At 45.3% G+C, this 12878-nt stretch overlaps 1 protein-coding gene across 1 annotated transcript in view; it reads left to right on the forward strand.

Annotated features, from left to right (window-relative positions):
• The window catches only part of LOC149432887 (phosphatidylinositol 3,4,5-trisphosphate 5-phosphatase 2B-like), a 53158-nt gene that overhangs the window by 31370 nt on the left and 8910 nt on the right, over positions 1-12878 (forward strand). The window contains exons 12-17 of the mRNA XM_089664830.1: positions 4307-4445; positions 6887-6986; positions 7636-7721; positions 11248-11329; positions 11799-11882; positions 11973-12071. Of these exons, the coding sequence (XP_089520956.1) occupies positions 4307-4445; positions 6887-6986; positions 7636-7721; positions 11248-11329; positions 11799-11882; positions 11973-12071 (590 nt within the window). The remainder of the gene's footprint in view (positions 1-4306; positions 4446-6886; positions 6987-7635; positions 7722-11247; positions 11330-11798; positions 11883-11972; positions 12072-12878) is intronic.

Here is a 12878-nt window from a genome sequence, read left to right on the forward strand (position 1 = left end):
AGGCCAGTGGAGGGATTGGCAGAGGGGGGTGGAGGACTGGTTGGAGGCCAGTGGAGGGATTGGCAGAGGGGGGTGGAGGACACTGAGTGGAGGCCAGTGGAGGGATTGGCAGAGGGGGGGTGGAGGGCACTGAGTGGAGGCCAGTGGAGGGATTGGCAGAGAGGAATGGAGGACACTGAGTGGAGGCCAGTGGAGGGATTGGCAGAGGGGGGGTGGAGGGCACTGAGTGGAGGCCAGTGGAGGGATTGGCAGAGGGGGGTGGAGGACACTGAGTGGAGGCCAGTGGAGGGATTGGCAGAGGGGGGTGGCGGAGATGGAGCGGTTGGAAAGGTGAATGAGTCTGGCAGCCGTATTCAGGATGGACTGAAGCGGGGATAGCCTGTGGCGAGGCAGGCCAGTGAGGAGGGAGTTGCAGTAGTCGAGTCGTGATATGATGAGGGAGTGGATGAGCTGTTTAGTGGTTTCTGGGGTTAGGAACGTGCGGATTTTGGTGATGTTGCGGAGGCGGAGTCTGCATGTTGCGGAGGCGGAGTCTGCATGAGTTTGTTAAAGATTGGACTTGGGGCTGGAAGGATAGGTTGGAGTCCAGAATGACACCAAGTACTCTGGCCTGCGGGGCGGGTTTGATGGTGGCGTTGTTGGATGTGATGGAGAAGTCAATGGGGGGTGTGTCCGGGCTGGGGGGGGGGAAGACAAGAAACTCGGTTTTGGAGAGGTTCAGTTTAAGGAAGTGGAGTGACATCCAGTCTGATATGTCGCTCAGTAGGTGTGTGATTCGGGCGGAGACTGAGGGGGTGAGGTGGGGGGCAGAGACCGAGGGGGTGAGGTGGGGGGTTGAGAGATAGATTTGTGTGTCGTCGGCATAGAGGTGGTAGTTGAAGCCGTGAGAGTGTATGAGTTGGCCAAGGGAGGAGGTGTAGATGGAGAAGAGAAGGGGCCCGAGGACAGAGTCTTGAGGGACCCCAACAGAGAGGGGGAGTGAGGGGGAGGTGGTAGCGTTATAGGTAACGCTGAAGGAGCATTGTGACAGGTAGGATGAGAGCCAGGAGAGAGCAGAATCTCTGAGGCCGAGGGAGTGTAGTTTTTTGAGGAGGAGGGGGTGGTGGACTGTGTGGAAGGCCGCAGAGAGGTCAAGGAGTAGGAGCACTGAATGGTGGCCATTAGCTTTGGTGGTTAGAAGGTCGTTGGAGAGTTTAAGTAAGGCAGTTTCGGTGGAGTGTAGGGCGGTTTCGGTGGGGTGTAGGGCGGTTTCGGTGGGGTGTAGGGCGGTTTTGGTGGAGTGTAGGGCGGTTTCGGTGGAGTGTAGGGCGGTTTCGGTGGGGTGTAGGGCGGTTTCGGTGGGGTGTAGGGCGGTTTCGGTGGAGTGTAGGGGGGTTTCGGTGGGGTGTAGGGCAGTTTCGGTGGGGTGTAGGGCGGTTTCGGTGGAGTGTAGGGGACGGAAGCCGGACTGTAGGGGATCGAGGAGGTTGTTGTCGTTGAGGTGGGCGCTCAGGCGGGTGTAGACGAGGCGCTCGAGGAGTTTGGATGTGAATAGAGCAGGGAGAAGGGTCTGAGGTTGTTCGGGTCATTGGGGTCCAGGGAGGGCTTCTTAAGTATGGGGGTGATGTGTGCATGTTTCAGGGGGGAGGGGAAAGTGCCGGAGGAGAGGGAGAGATTAAAGATGTGGGTGAGGGAGCGTGGGATGGAGGGGGAGGGGGGGTCGTAGGAGTTGTGAGGGGACAGGGTCCAGGGGGCAGGTGGTGAGGGGGGCATCAGAGAGGAAATAAAAAGAAAAAAGAGAACGAAAATTGTGAAAAAAAAATATTTTTTTTCGTAAAATTTTGTAAATAATCTTTCTTCATAAATCTAGGCCAAAATCGATTCTGCTACTTTTTTGGTAGAAAAAAAAATCCAAATCAGTATACAGAAAAAATATATAATTTTAAACAATTTTTTAAATTACATTTTTATTTTATGTAACATTTATTGATTTATTTTTTTACATACTAACACCCTAGGTGACACTATACTACTTGGAGTTTTTTTATTTTTTGTTATATAAATGAAAAAAGACAGAAAATTTTGAAAATAATTTTTTATTTATGTATTTATTTTTTTACATACCACCACCCTAACAGTGCAGTGTTACCATGCTGACACTGTATTAGTTGTGGTTTTTTTTTCATTTATTTTTGAAAAAAAGACCGAAATTTTTCTTTAAAAAATATTTTTTTGTAAAATTTGGCAAATAATCTTTCTTCATAGATCTAGGCCAAAATCGATTCTGCTACCTTTTTTGGTAGGATAAAAGAACCCAAATCAGTATATAGAAAAAATATGTAATTTTAAACTAATTTTTAAATTACATTTTTATTTTATGTGACATTAATTGATTTATGTATTTTTTTACTACTTGTGGGTTTTTTATTTTTTGTTACATAAAAGACTGAAAATTTTGAAATTTTTTTTAAATTTTTGTTTTGTAAAATTTTGCAAATAATCTTTCTTCATAAATCTAGGCCAACATCTATTCTACTACATTTTTTGGTAAAAAAAAAATAACCCAAATACCTATATAGAAAAATATATCATTTTAAACAATTTTTTATTTTATGTAAAATGTTTTATTCATATGTATTTATTTTTTTTATATACCACCACCCTAACAGTACCGTGTCACCATACTGACATTGTACTAGTTGTATTTTTTTTAATTTATTTTAAATAAATGAAAAAAAGACCAAAATTTTTCTTAAAAAATTTTTTTTTGTAAAATTTTGCAAATAATTTGTCTTCATAGATCTCGGCCAAAATCTATTCTGCTACCTTTTTTGGTGGAAAAAAAAACCCAAATCAGTATATAAAAAAAAAAAATAGTTTTAAACAATTTTTTAAATTACATTTTTATTTTATGTGACATTTATTGATTTAGGTATTTTAGGTACCCACTTTTGTAGGTTTTTTTTATTTTTTGTTATAAAAATAAAAAAAACCCAAAAATTTTGAAAAAAACTATTTTTCGTTGTAAAATTTTGCAAATAATCTTTCTTCATAAATCTAGGACAAAATCTATTCTGCTACATTTTTTGGTAAAAAAAATATTCAAAATCATTATATAGAAAAATATATCATTTTAAACAATTTTTTATTGTATTTAACATTTTTTATTCATGTATGCATTTATTTTTTTACATACCACCACCCTAGTGTAGTATGTACTGACACTGTACCAGTTGTGGGTTTTTTATTTTTTGTTGTATAAATGAAAAAGCGACCAAAAATTTTGAAAAGGAAAACATTGTTTTTGTAAAATTTTGCTAATAAATAATCTTTCTTCATAAATCTAGGCAAAAATCTATTCTTCTACCTTTTTTAGAAAAAAAAAATAACCAATTTTTCAAAATTACATTTTTACTATGTAACATTTTTTTTTTAATATTTTTTTACATACTGCCACCCTAGCAGTACACTTTCAGCATACTGACACTGTACTACTTGTGGGTTTTTTAAATTTTTTTATTATCTAAATGAAAAAAAGACCTAAAATTTAAAAAACAAAATTTGTTTTGTAAAATTTTGCAAATAAATAATCTTTCTTCATAAATCTAGGCAAAAATCTATTCTTCTACCTTTTTTAGTAAAAAAAAAAAAATCATTATATAGAAAAAAATATATAATTTTAAACAATTTTTTTAAATTACATTTTTACTATGTAACATTTTTTATTTTATTTTTTTTACATACTGCCACCCTAGCAGTACACTTTCACCATACTGACACTGTACTATTTGTGGGTTTTTAAAAATTTTTTATTATCTAATTGAAAAAAAAGACCTAAAATTTAAAAAACAAAATTTGTTTTGTAAAATTTTGCAAATAAATAATCTTTTTTCATTAATCTAGGCCAAAAGAAAAATCTATTAATCTAGTAAAAAAAAAAAAATTAACCCAAATCATTATATAGAAAAAATATATAATTTTAAACAATTTTTTAAATTACATTTTTTTTTTATGTAAAATTTTTTATTCATGTATGTATTTTTTTTTTTACATACCGCCACCCACGATAATGACACTGTACCACTTGTGGGGGATGATCAGGATTTTTGTTTTTTTTTACCCTGTCATGCTGTAAAAGCAATCACTTCTCATTCCTGCAGCCACTGAGAAATACTGAGTGAGCTGTGATTGGTCACAGCTTGTCACATGGTACAAGGCTGCTGTGAATGGCCCTGTACCATGTGATCTCTGGGACGGATCATAGGGCTCACTGTAGTTCCGTTCAGTCCTGGGGGCGGCGCTGTTCTCACTGGTCGTCTCTTTTCAGGAGGAATCAGAGTTTCGGGGAGATCCTGCGAGGGCTGCTCCTTGGAGACGAGGCGTTGCGCGGTTTCCAGCTCCCTCTGCGACTCTCCTACCTGTTCTGGGCGGGAGACTTGAACTACAAGCTGGAGATGCCGGTGCAGGTAGGAGCCGACGATTCCTGTGCGGGGCCACAGACACACAGCTCGGGAGCGAGCACACACCGCGTGACTCCATAGACACACAGCTCGGGAGCGAGCACACACCGCATGACTCCATAGACACACAGCTCGGGAGCGAGCGGACACCGCGTGACTCCATAGACACACAGCTCGGGAGCGAGCGGACACCGCGTGACTCCATAGACACACAGCTCGGGAGCGAGCGGACACCGCGTGAATCCATAGACACACAGCTCGGGAGCGAGCACACACCGCGTGACTCCATAGACACACAGCTCAGGAGCGAGCACACACCGCGTGACTCCATAGACACACAGCTCGGGAGCGAGCGGACACCGCGTGACTCCATAGACACACAGCTCGGGAGCGAGCGGACACCGCGTGACTCCATAGACACACAGCTCGGGAGCGAGCGGACACCGCGTGGCTCCATAGACACACAGCTCGGGAGCGAGCGGACACCGCGGGACTCCATAGACACACAGCTCGGGAGCAAGCGGGCACCGCGTGACTCCATTTCTATTCTACGTCTGTGAAATCGCAAAAAAACGCAGAAAAAGTCACACGAAGAGGACTTTAGAAATTGCTCCGCAGCAAATCTCACACTGACAGTTCACATTCATTAGATGCGATTTCAGGTACGATTTCAATTTGCAAATCTTACCTGAAATCGCATAAAAAAATCTCACCTGAAATCTCAGGTCTGTGCGAATTTGCTGCGTTTTTGGTGTGAATTTGCTGCGTTTTTGGCGCGAATTTGCTGCGTTTTCTGTGCGAATTTGCAACGTTTTCTGTGCAAATTTGCTGCGTTTTCTATGCGAATTTGCTGCGTTTTTGGTGTGAATTTGCTGTGTTTTCTGTGAGAATTTGCTGCGTTTTTGGTGTGAATTTGCTGTGTTTTCTGTGAGAATTTGCTGCGTTTTTGGTGTGAATTTGCTGTGTTTTCTGTGAGAATTTGCAACATTTTCTGTGCAAATTTGCTGCATTTTCTGTGCAGATTTCTGCGTTTTCTGTGCAAATTTGCTGTGTTTTTTGTGCAAATTTGCTGTATTTTCAGCGAGAATTTGCAACGTTTTCTGTGCGAATTTGCTGTTTTCTGTGCGAATTTGCTGCGTTTTCTGTGTGAATTTGCTGCGTTTTTTGTGCGAATTTGCCGCGATTTTTGTGCGAATTTGCTGCGTTTTCTGTGCGAATTTGCTGCGTTTTTGGTGTGAATTTGCTGTGTTTTCTGTGAGAATTTGCTGCGTTTTTGGTGTGAATTTGCTGTGTTTTCTGTGAGAATTTGCAACATTTTCTGTGTGAATTTGCTGTGTTTTCTGTGCAAATTTGCTGCATTTTCTGTGCAGATTTCTGCATTTTCTGCGCAAATTTGATGTGTTTTTTGTGCAAATTTGCTGTATTTTCAGCGAGAATTTGCAACATTTTCTGTGCAAATTTGCTGCGTTTTCTGTGTGAATTTGCTGCGTTTTCTGTGCGAATTTGCAACGTTTTCTGTGTGAATTTACTGCGTTTTTTGTGCGAATTTGCTGCGTTTTCTGTGCGAATTTGCTGCATTTTCTGTATGAATTTGCTGCGTTTTCTGTACAAATTTGCTGTTTCCTGTGAGAATTTGTAGCATTTTCTGTGCGAATTCCGCACAGCATCAGAATCGCACCCCGTTCATGCGAACCGCTGCGGGTGTGTATGTTCAGATAACAACACCCCGAAATCATTTCACAAAACGCGGTGCGATGTGTGACATGATTGCGATTCGATTACCAGTGTGAATTCCATCCGATCCGATTCTGGTGCCGACCAAAAAAAGGGTCCTGCATCTTTCTGTTGCAGATTTGGTGCGATTTGAGCCATACAAAGCTCCGATCGCACCGCACAGAATTTGCATGTGATTTCCCAGGAATGCTGTGCGGTTCCCATGCGATGTGCTGCTCGGCATCAGTGTGAACCCGGCCTATAGACTTCAATGGAAAGCATGTCGTGCGTTATTAATGCGTTTTTGCCACGTTTTTGCTGCATTTCGTGTTTTTAATTTGCCTAGCAACAAGAAAAAACGTAAAACGCATCAAAAACGCAAGTGCATGTGAAGCCTCTGTGTATAAGGTCGTCCTTTTTTTTTTTGTACTGCAAAATTTCAATCAAAAACACGAGTGCAAAATCGCAAAACGCAACGCAAAACGCCGTGCAGAAAGGGATGAAACGCAGACTGAAAAGGTGTGAACCTCGCCCAATCAGGAGAGCTCAGCGTGCAGCGAGCGTGCTCGGAGCGCAGAACATTGGCGCACTGCGGACACGATTGCGCGGGACGCGGGTGGGCGTTAGGGCGCGCTCGCCATGTAGAGGTTCAAAGTGCTGCAGGCGCTAAAAAAATGATCTGCTGATCCTGCCAGAAATCCGTTGATTGATCCCTCCCCTCCCCCCCCACACAGGACATTCTGCAGTGCGTGTACAGCGGGCAGCAGCAGCTTCTCCTTCCTGTCGATCAGCTGAACCAGGAGAGGGAGAAGAAGAAAGTCTTCCTGGGATTCAGTAAGTCGGTCAGCATTTCCCAGCATGCTGTGTACTGTGTGCTGTGTGCTGCGCTTTGGCATGCCGTTCTCTGTACATCAGAAACACATGGGGGGGCATCTTAAATCCTCCTGACCCCCCCCATACTGCACCCTCCTGCCTCCCCCCGTACTGCACCCTCCTGCCTCCCCCCATTCTGCACCCTCTTGCCTCCCCCCGTACTGTGCCCTCCTGACTCCCCCCTGTACTGTGCCCTCCTGCCTCCCCCCAATCTGCACCCTCTTGCCTCCCCCCGTACTGCACCCTCTTACCTCCCCCCGTACTGTGCCCTCCTGACTCCCCCTGTACTGTGCCCTCCTGACTCCCCCCGTACTGTGCCCTCCTGCCCCCCCTTATACTGCGCCCTCCTGCCTCCCCTTATACTGCACCATCCTGCCTCCCCCCATTCTGCGCCCTCCTGCCCCCCCTTATACTGCGCCCTCCTGCCCCCCCTTATACTGTGCCCTCCTGCCCCCCCTTATACTGCGCCCTCCTGCCCCCCCTTATACTGTGCCCTCCTGACTCCCCGCGTATTTTCCATATCCTGCGTACGCCACGGAAGTCACGTTTTAGTAAATGTTCGTGTTACAACGTATCGATGTGTGTTTTCACTGTGGATCTTTATTTACAGAAGAGGAGCCAATCACCTTTCCTCCAACGTGCCGCTACGAAAGAGGTTCTCGCACATACGATCTGCAAAAGGCCAAGACTGGAGGAGTGAGATCCATTCATACATCGTGTTCAGAGAACGTTGTCTTGTCATACAAACTTCAAGGTCTTTGAAGGTCTCGTTGATCCCAGTAGAAGTTGGTCACCATCCATCAGACGTTTTGTAGCTTCTCCAATCCACGTTTTAAGGAATGTCGGGAAGATACCCCATATGTCCTTCTGACAGTCATTAGCTTCTGCACAGCTCTGAGGAGTGTCAGGAAGATACCCAAACAACCCTTTACTTGGACCATCAATATCTGTCTTCTGGCATCCCATGGTGGTTGGACGAAGGTGTTGGTGCTATCTGTGTGGGTATAAATGTTGGGGTGACTTCCTGACACTCATTAGAACTGAAGAGGTATCTTGGAGGAGCTACAAAACATCTTCATCATTCCAGGACAAGTCCAGCAGAATGTGACCAACTACTACTAGCTCTGTTGTGGCCACTCATGTTCGTGAGGGTTCTCGTTCATCCTGGTCATGGTGTAAACCGTCCTTTACTCCGCAGGAACCCTTGAAATAATGATTCATTTTGGCATTGTTTCCTTGAGACCTAAGTTATTGGGGGTCAGTGAGAAAAATGATACGATCTGCAAAAGGCCAAGACCGGCGGAGTGAGATCCATTTGTACATCGTGTTCAGAGAACGTTGTCCATGTCTGTCTTGTCATACAAACTTCAAGGTCTTTGAAGGTCTCGTTGATCCCAGTCATGGTATATCTTGTAGTAGTTGGCCACCATCTGTCAGACAATTTGTAGCTTCTCCAATCCACTTCTTCAGGTTTAATGAATGTCAGGAAGATACCCCATATGTCCTTCTGACAGTCATTAGCTTCTGCACAGTTCTGAGGAGTGTCAGGAAGATACCCAAACAACCCTTTTCTTGGACCATCAACATCTGTCTTCTGGCATCCCATGGTGGTTGGACGAAGGTATGGGTGCTATCTGTGTGGGTATAAATGTTGGGGTTGCCTTCTGACAGTCATTAGCTTCTGCACAGTTCTGAGGAATGTCAGGAAGATACTCAAACAACCCTTTTCTTGGACCATCTTGGACATCCCATGGTGGTTGGACGAAGGTATGGGTGCTATCTGTGTGGGTATAAATGTTGGGGTGACTTCTGGCAGTCATTAGCTTCTGCACAGTTCTGAGGAATGTCAGGAAGATACCCAAACAACCCTTTTCTTGGACCATCAACATCTGTCTTCTGGTATCCCATGGTGGTTGGACGAAGGTATGGGTGCTATCTGTGTGGGTATAAATTTTGGGGTTGCCTTCTGACAGTCATTAGCTTCTGCACAGCTCTGAGGAGTGTCAGGAAGATACCCAAACAACCCTTTTCTTGGACCATCAACATCTGTCTTCTGACATCCCATGGTGGTTGGACGAAGGTGTTGGTGCTATCTGTGTGGGTATAAATGTTGGGGTTGGTCAGCTGAATGTGACCAACTACTAGCTCTGTTGTGACCACTCGTGTTCGTGAGGGTTCTCGTTCATCCTGGTTGTGGTGTAAACCATCCTTTACTCCGCAGGAACCCTTGAAATAATTATTCATTTTGGCATTGCTTCCTTGAGACCTAAGTTATTGGGGGTCAGTGAGAAAAATGCTTTGACTTTAATGGTCAGGGAAGAAATCCCTGCTTGTGCCACCCTTTCAGACAGCTAAAATGATCATTGGTGTCATGCTGCTGGCTCTGCCAAAAGGCTTTGGACCCGGAACTATCTAGGCACCATCAGATGAGAGGTCAGTCAGCAACAACTCTAGAAACCTCTTGAGGAACCCTGGTTGAGAATGGCTGATGTAAATAGTAGTAGTTGGTCACGTTCACCTGGACTAGTTCTGGAATGTTGAAGATGTTTTGTAGCTCCTCCAAGATACCTCTTCAGTTCTAATGAGTGTCAGGAAGACACCTCAACATTTATACCCACACAGATAGCACCAACACCTTCATCCAACCACCCTGTTCATAGACAGATGTTGATTGTCCAAGAAAAGGATTGTTTGGGTATCTTCCTGACACTCATTAGAACTGTGCAGAAGCTACGAAAGCTTACATTACAGAACAAGTCCAGTTGAATGTGACCAACTACTACTGGATTTATGGCCAAAATGATGTGCTCCCTCCAGTTGATGGAGTTCAGGTGTTCCCAGTAAATGTTTCATCGTACAAAGACATTGTAGACAATTGAGGTCTTTCAACCTTGTGGTAATAGTATGGTGAAGACTTTTTTCTGTTCCACCATGACTGTCCCTTATTTACAAAGCCAGCTCCATAAAATTATGGTTTGGAGGAACTCAAGTGTCCAACACAGAGCCCTGACCTCAACCCTGCTTTTGAAAGACTTTTGGTCTTCTCACCCAACATCAGTTTTCTCATTCCAAAGGTGATCAGTAGGTTTTAGGCCCTGGAGGAATCTGAGCGTCCTGCACAGAGACCTGACCTCAACCCTACTTTTGAAAGACCTTTGGTCTTCTCACCCAACATCAGTACCTGCCTTTAACCCTATGGAACACCTTTGGTATGAGGTTTTCTCATCCCAAAGGGGATCAGTAGGTTTGAGTTCTTGGAGGAACCTGAGCATCCTGCACAGAGCCCTGACCTCAACCCTACTTTTGAAAGACCTTTGACTTTCTCACCCAACATCAGTACCTGCCCCTAACCCTATGGAACACCTTTGGTATGAAGTTTTCTCATCCCAAAGTTATTCAGTAGGTATGATGCCCTGGAAGAACCTGAGCATCCTGCACAGAGCCCTGACCTCAAACCTACTTTTGAAAGACCTTAGGTCTTCCCACCCAACATCCATACCTGCCTCTAACCCTATGGAATACCTTTGGTATGAGGTTTTCTCATCACAAAAGTGATCAGTAGGTTTGAGATCCTGGAGAAACCTGAGCATCCTGCACAGAGCCCTGACCTCAACCCTACTTTTGAAAGACCTTAGGTCTTCTCAACTCGAGTGTTCTGCACAGGGCCCTGACCTCAACCCTTCTTTTGGAAGACCTTTGGTATAAGGTCTTCTCACCCAACATCAATTTCTGCTCCTAACCCTACGGAACAACTTTGGTATGAGGTTTTCTCATCCCAAAGTTATTCAATAGGTGTGATGCCCTGGTGGAACTTGAGCATCTTGCACAGAGCCCTGACCTCAACTCTGCTTTGTATGTACCTTCAGTATGAGGTTTTCTCATCCCAAAGGTGATCAGTAGGTTTGAGGTCCTGGAGGAACCTGCACAGAGCCCCGACCTCAACCCTACTGAACACCTTCGGGATGAATTGGAACCCAGATTTTATGGGTGCCTGATGTGGGGCTTGATTCGTGAGCCAGGTCTTCTCATCCAACATCAGTACCTGACCTCACAATGGCCACGGGGGGAGGGGAGCAACTGCATTTTAATGGTCATGGTTTTGGAATGGGATTTTCATATAGGTGTGATGGTCAGGGGTGTGTTTTGATCGATGTAAATCTATATTATATGATGCTTGGCCTCCATTATCTTCAGAGTTGCTTTATGTTGCATTTTCTTCTAGACTCGTCTAGCTGCACCATCCTGGAGCGATCGAATCCTATGGACATGTTACCCGGACACTGAGGTTAAATGCACTTCATACGGTGAGAACCAACATGCCTGCCCCACACATGAGCCCCCACACATAGGGCCGTGGATAAGGGGGTACCACCAGGGTACCTCACAACTCATGGGGCAATAGGGGATCATGGGGCCCCTGTGTCCTTGCCCAAACACAAAAAAGCATGTGAAAAAGGTACCAGGGGCATCTCATGGGGCCCCCCACTGACCCCGGGCCCTCGGGCAGAGCCTGAGTTTCCAAATGGTCAGTCCGCCCCTGGGTACCACTGGTCCTCCTGTGCATTTCCTATCGCCAACAGCGCCATCCAGTGGCCATAATGTAGTATTTTCCCGATGGAGACATTTCTGGGAAATATCACATTACGTCCATTAGATGGCGCTGATTGCCAAAGGAAATGCACCTACTGGACACATTACGGGGATTGTTCGTGAAGGCCGGGTGAATGTTCGATCATTTGCACATCGATTATATCTGTTTCCTTCTCTTCGTAGGTTGCACCGATGAGATTGTGAGCAGCGACCACGCTCCGGTTTTTGCCACGTTTGAGATCGGCCTGAATTTTATGTCCCAGAGAGGTGAGGCTCGGAGGGAATCGTTCCCCATTCATGTGAATCGCTCCCCTCTAGTTTCCTCCCTTCATTTCTGTGTTCTGTGTTCGTTCCCAGATTGCAGGTACACGCTGAGATTTCTGCACATCGAGTCCATCGTGAAAACCCCGAGCCGCTCCAGAGCGTGTGTAGAGTTCAAGTCTGTGTGCCTGAATGGTAAGAAGGTTCCGTTCCTGCTCAGTCCTGGCCATTCGGGGTTCAGACCCCTTTGTGCCTGGAGAAGGTGGGGGAAGGAGGCGGGCTACATGACCCTTTAAATTTACTTTAGATCTGGGGTCTCCAAAGTTTTTAAAACGAAGGGCTAGTTTACTGCCCTGGAGAGTTTAGGGGGGCCGGGCTTTGGCCAATGGGAGTAGAAATTGGTGTCAGTGGGAGGAATAGTGTCCCATCATTGGTGTCAGTGGGAGGAATAGTGCCCCATCATTGGTGTCAGTGGGGGGAATAGTGCCCCATCATTGGTGTCAGTGGGAGGAATAGTGCCCCATCATTGGTGTCAGTGGGAGGAATAGTGTCCCATCATTGGTGTCAGTGGGAGGAATAGTGCCCCGTCATTGGTGTCAGTGGGAGGAATAGTGTCCCATCATTGGTGTCAGTGAGAGGAATAGTGCCCCATCATTGGTATCAGTGGGAGGAATAGTGTCCCTTCATTGGTGTCAGTGGGAGGAATAGTGCCCCAGCATTGGTATCAGTGGGAGGAATAGTGCCCCATCATTGGTGTCAGTGGGAGGAATAGTGCCCCATCATTGGTGTCAGTGGGGGGAATAGTGCCCCATCATTGGTGTTAGTGGAAGGAATAGTGCCCCATCATTGGTGTCAGTGGGAGGAATAGTGCCCCATCATTAGTGTCAGTGGGAGGAATAGTGTCCCATCATTGGTGTCAGTGGGAGGAATAGTGCCCCATCATTGGTATCAGTGGGAGGAATAGTGCCCCATCATTGGTGTCAGTGGGAGGAATAGTGCCCC

Source organism: Staurois parvus, unplaced genomic scaffold (genome assembly GCF_062004578.1).
Source record: "Staurois parvus isolate SC_StPar_1 unplaced genomic scaffold, SC_StPar_1.0 ptg002062l, whole genome shotgun sequence".
Classification (NCBI taxonomy): Eukaryota; Metazoa; Chordata; class Amphibia; order Anura; family Ranidae; genus Staurois; species Staurois parvus.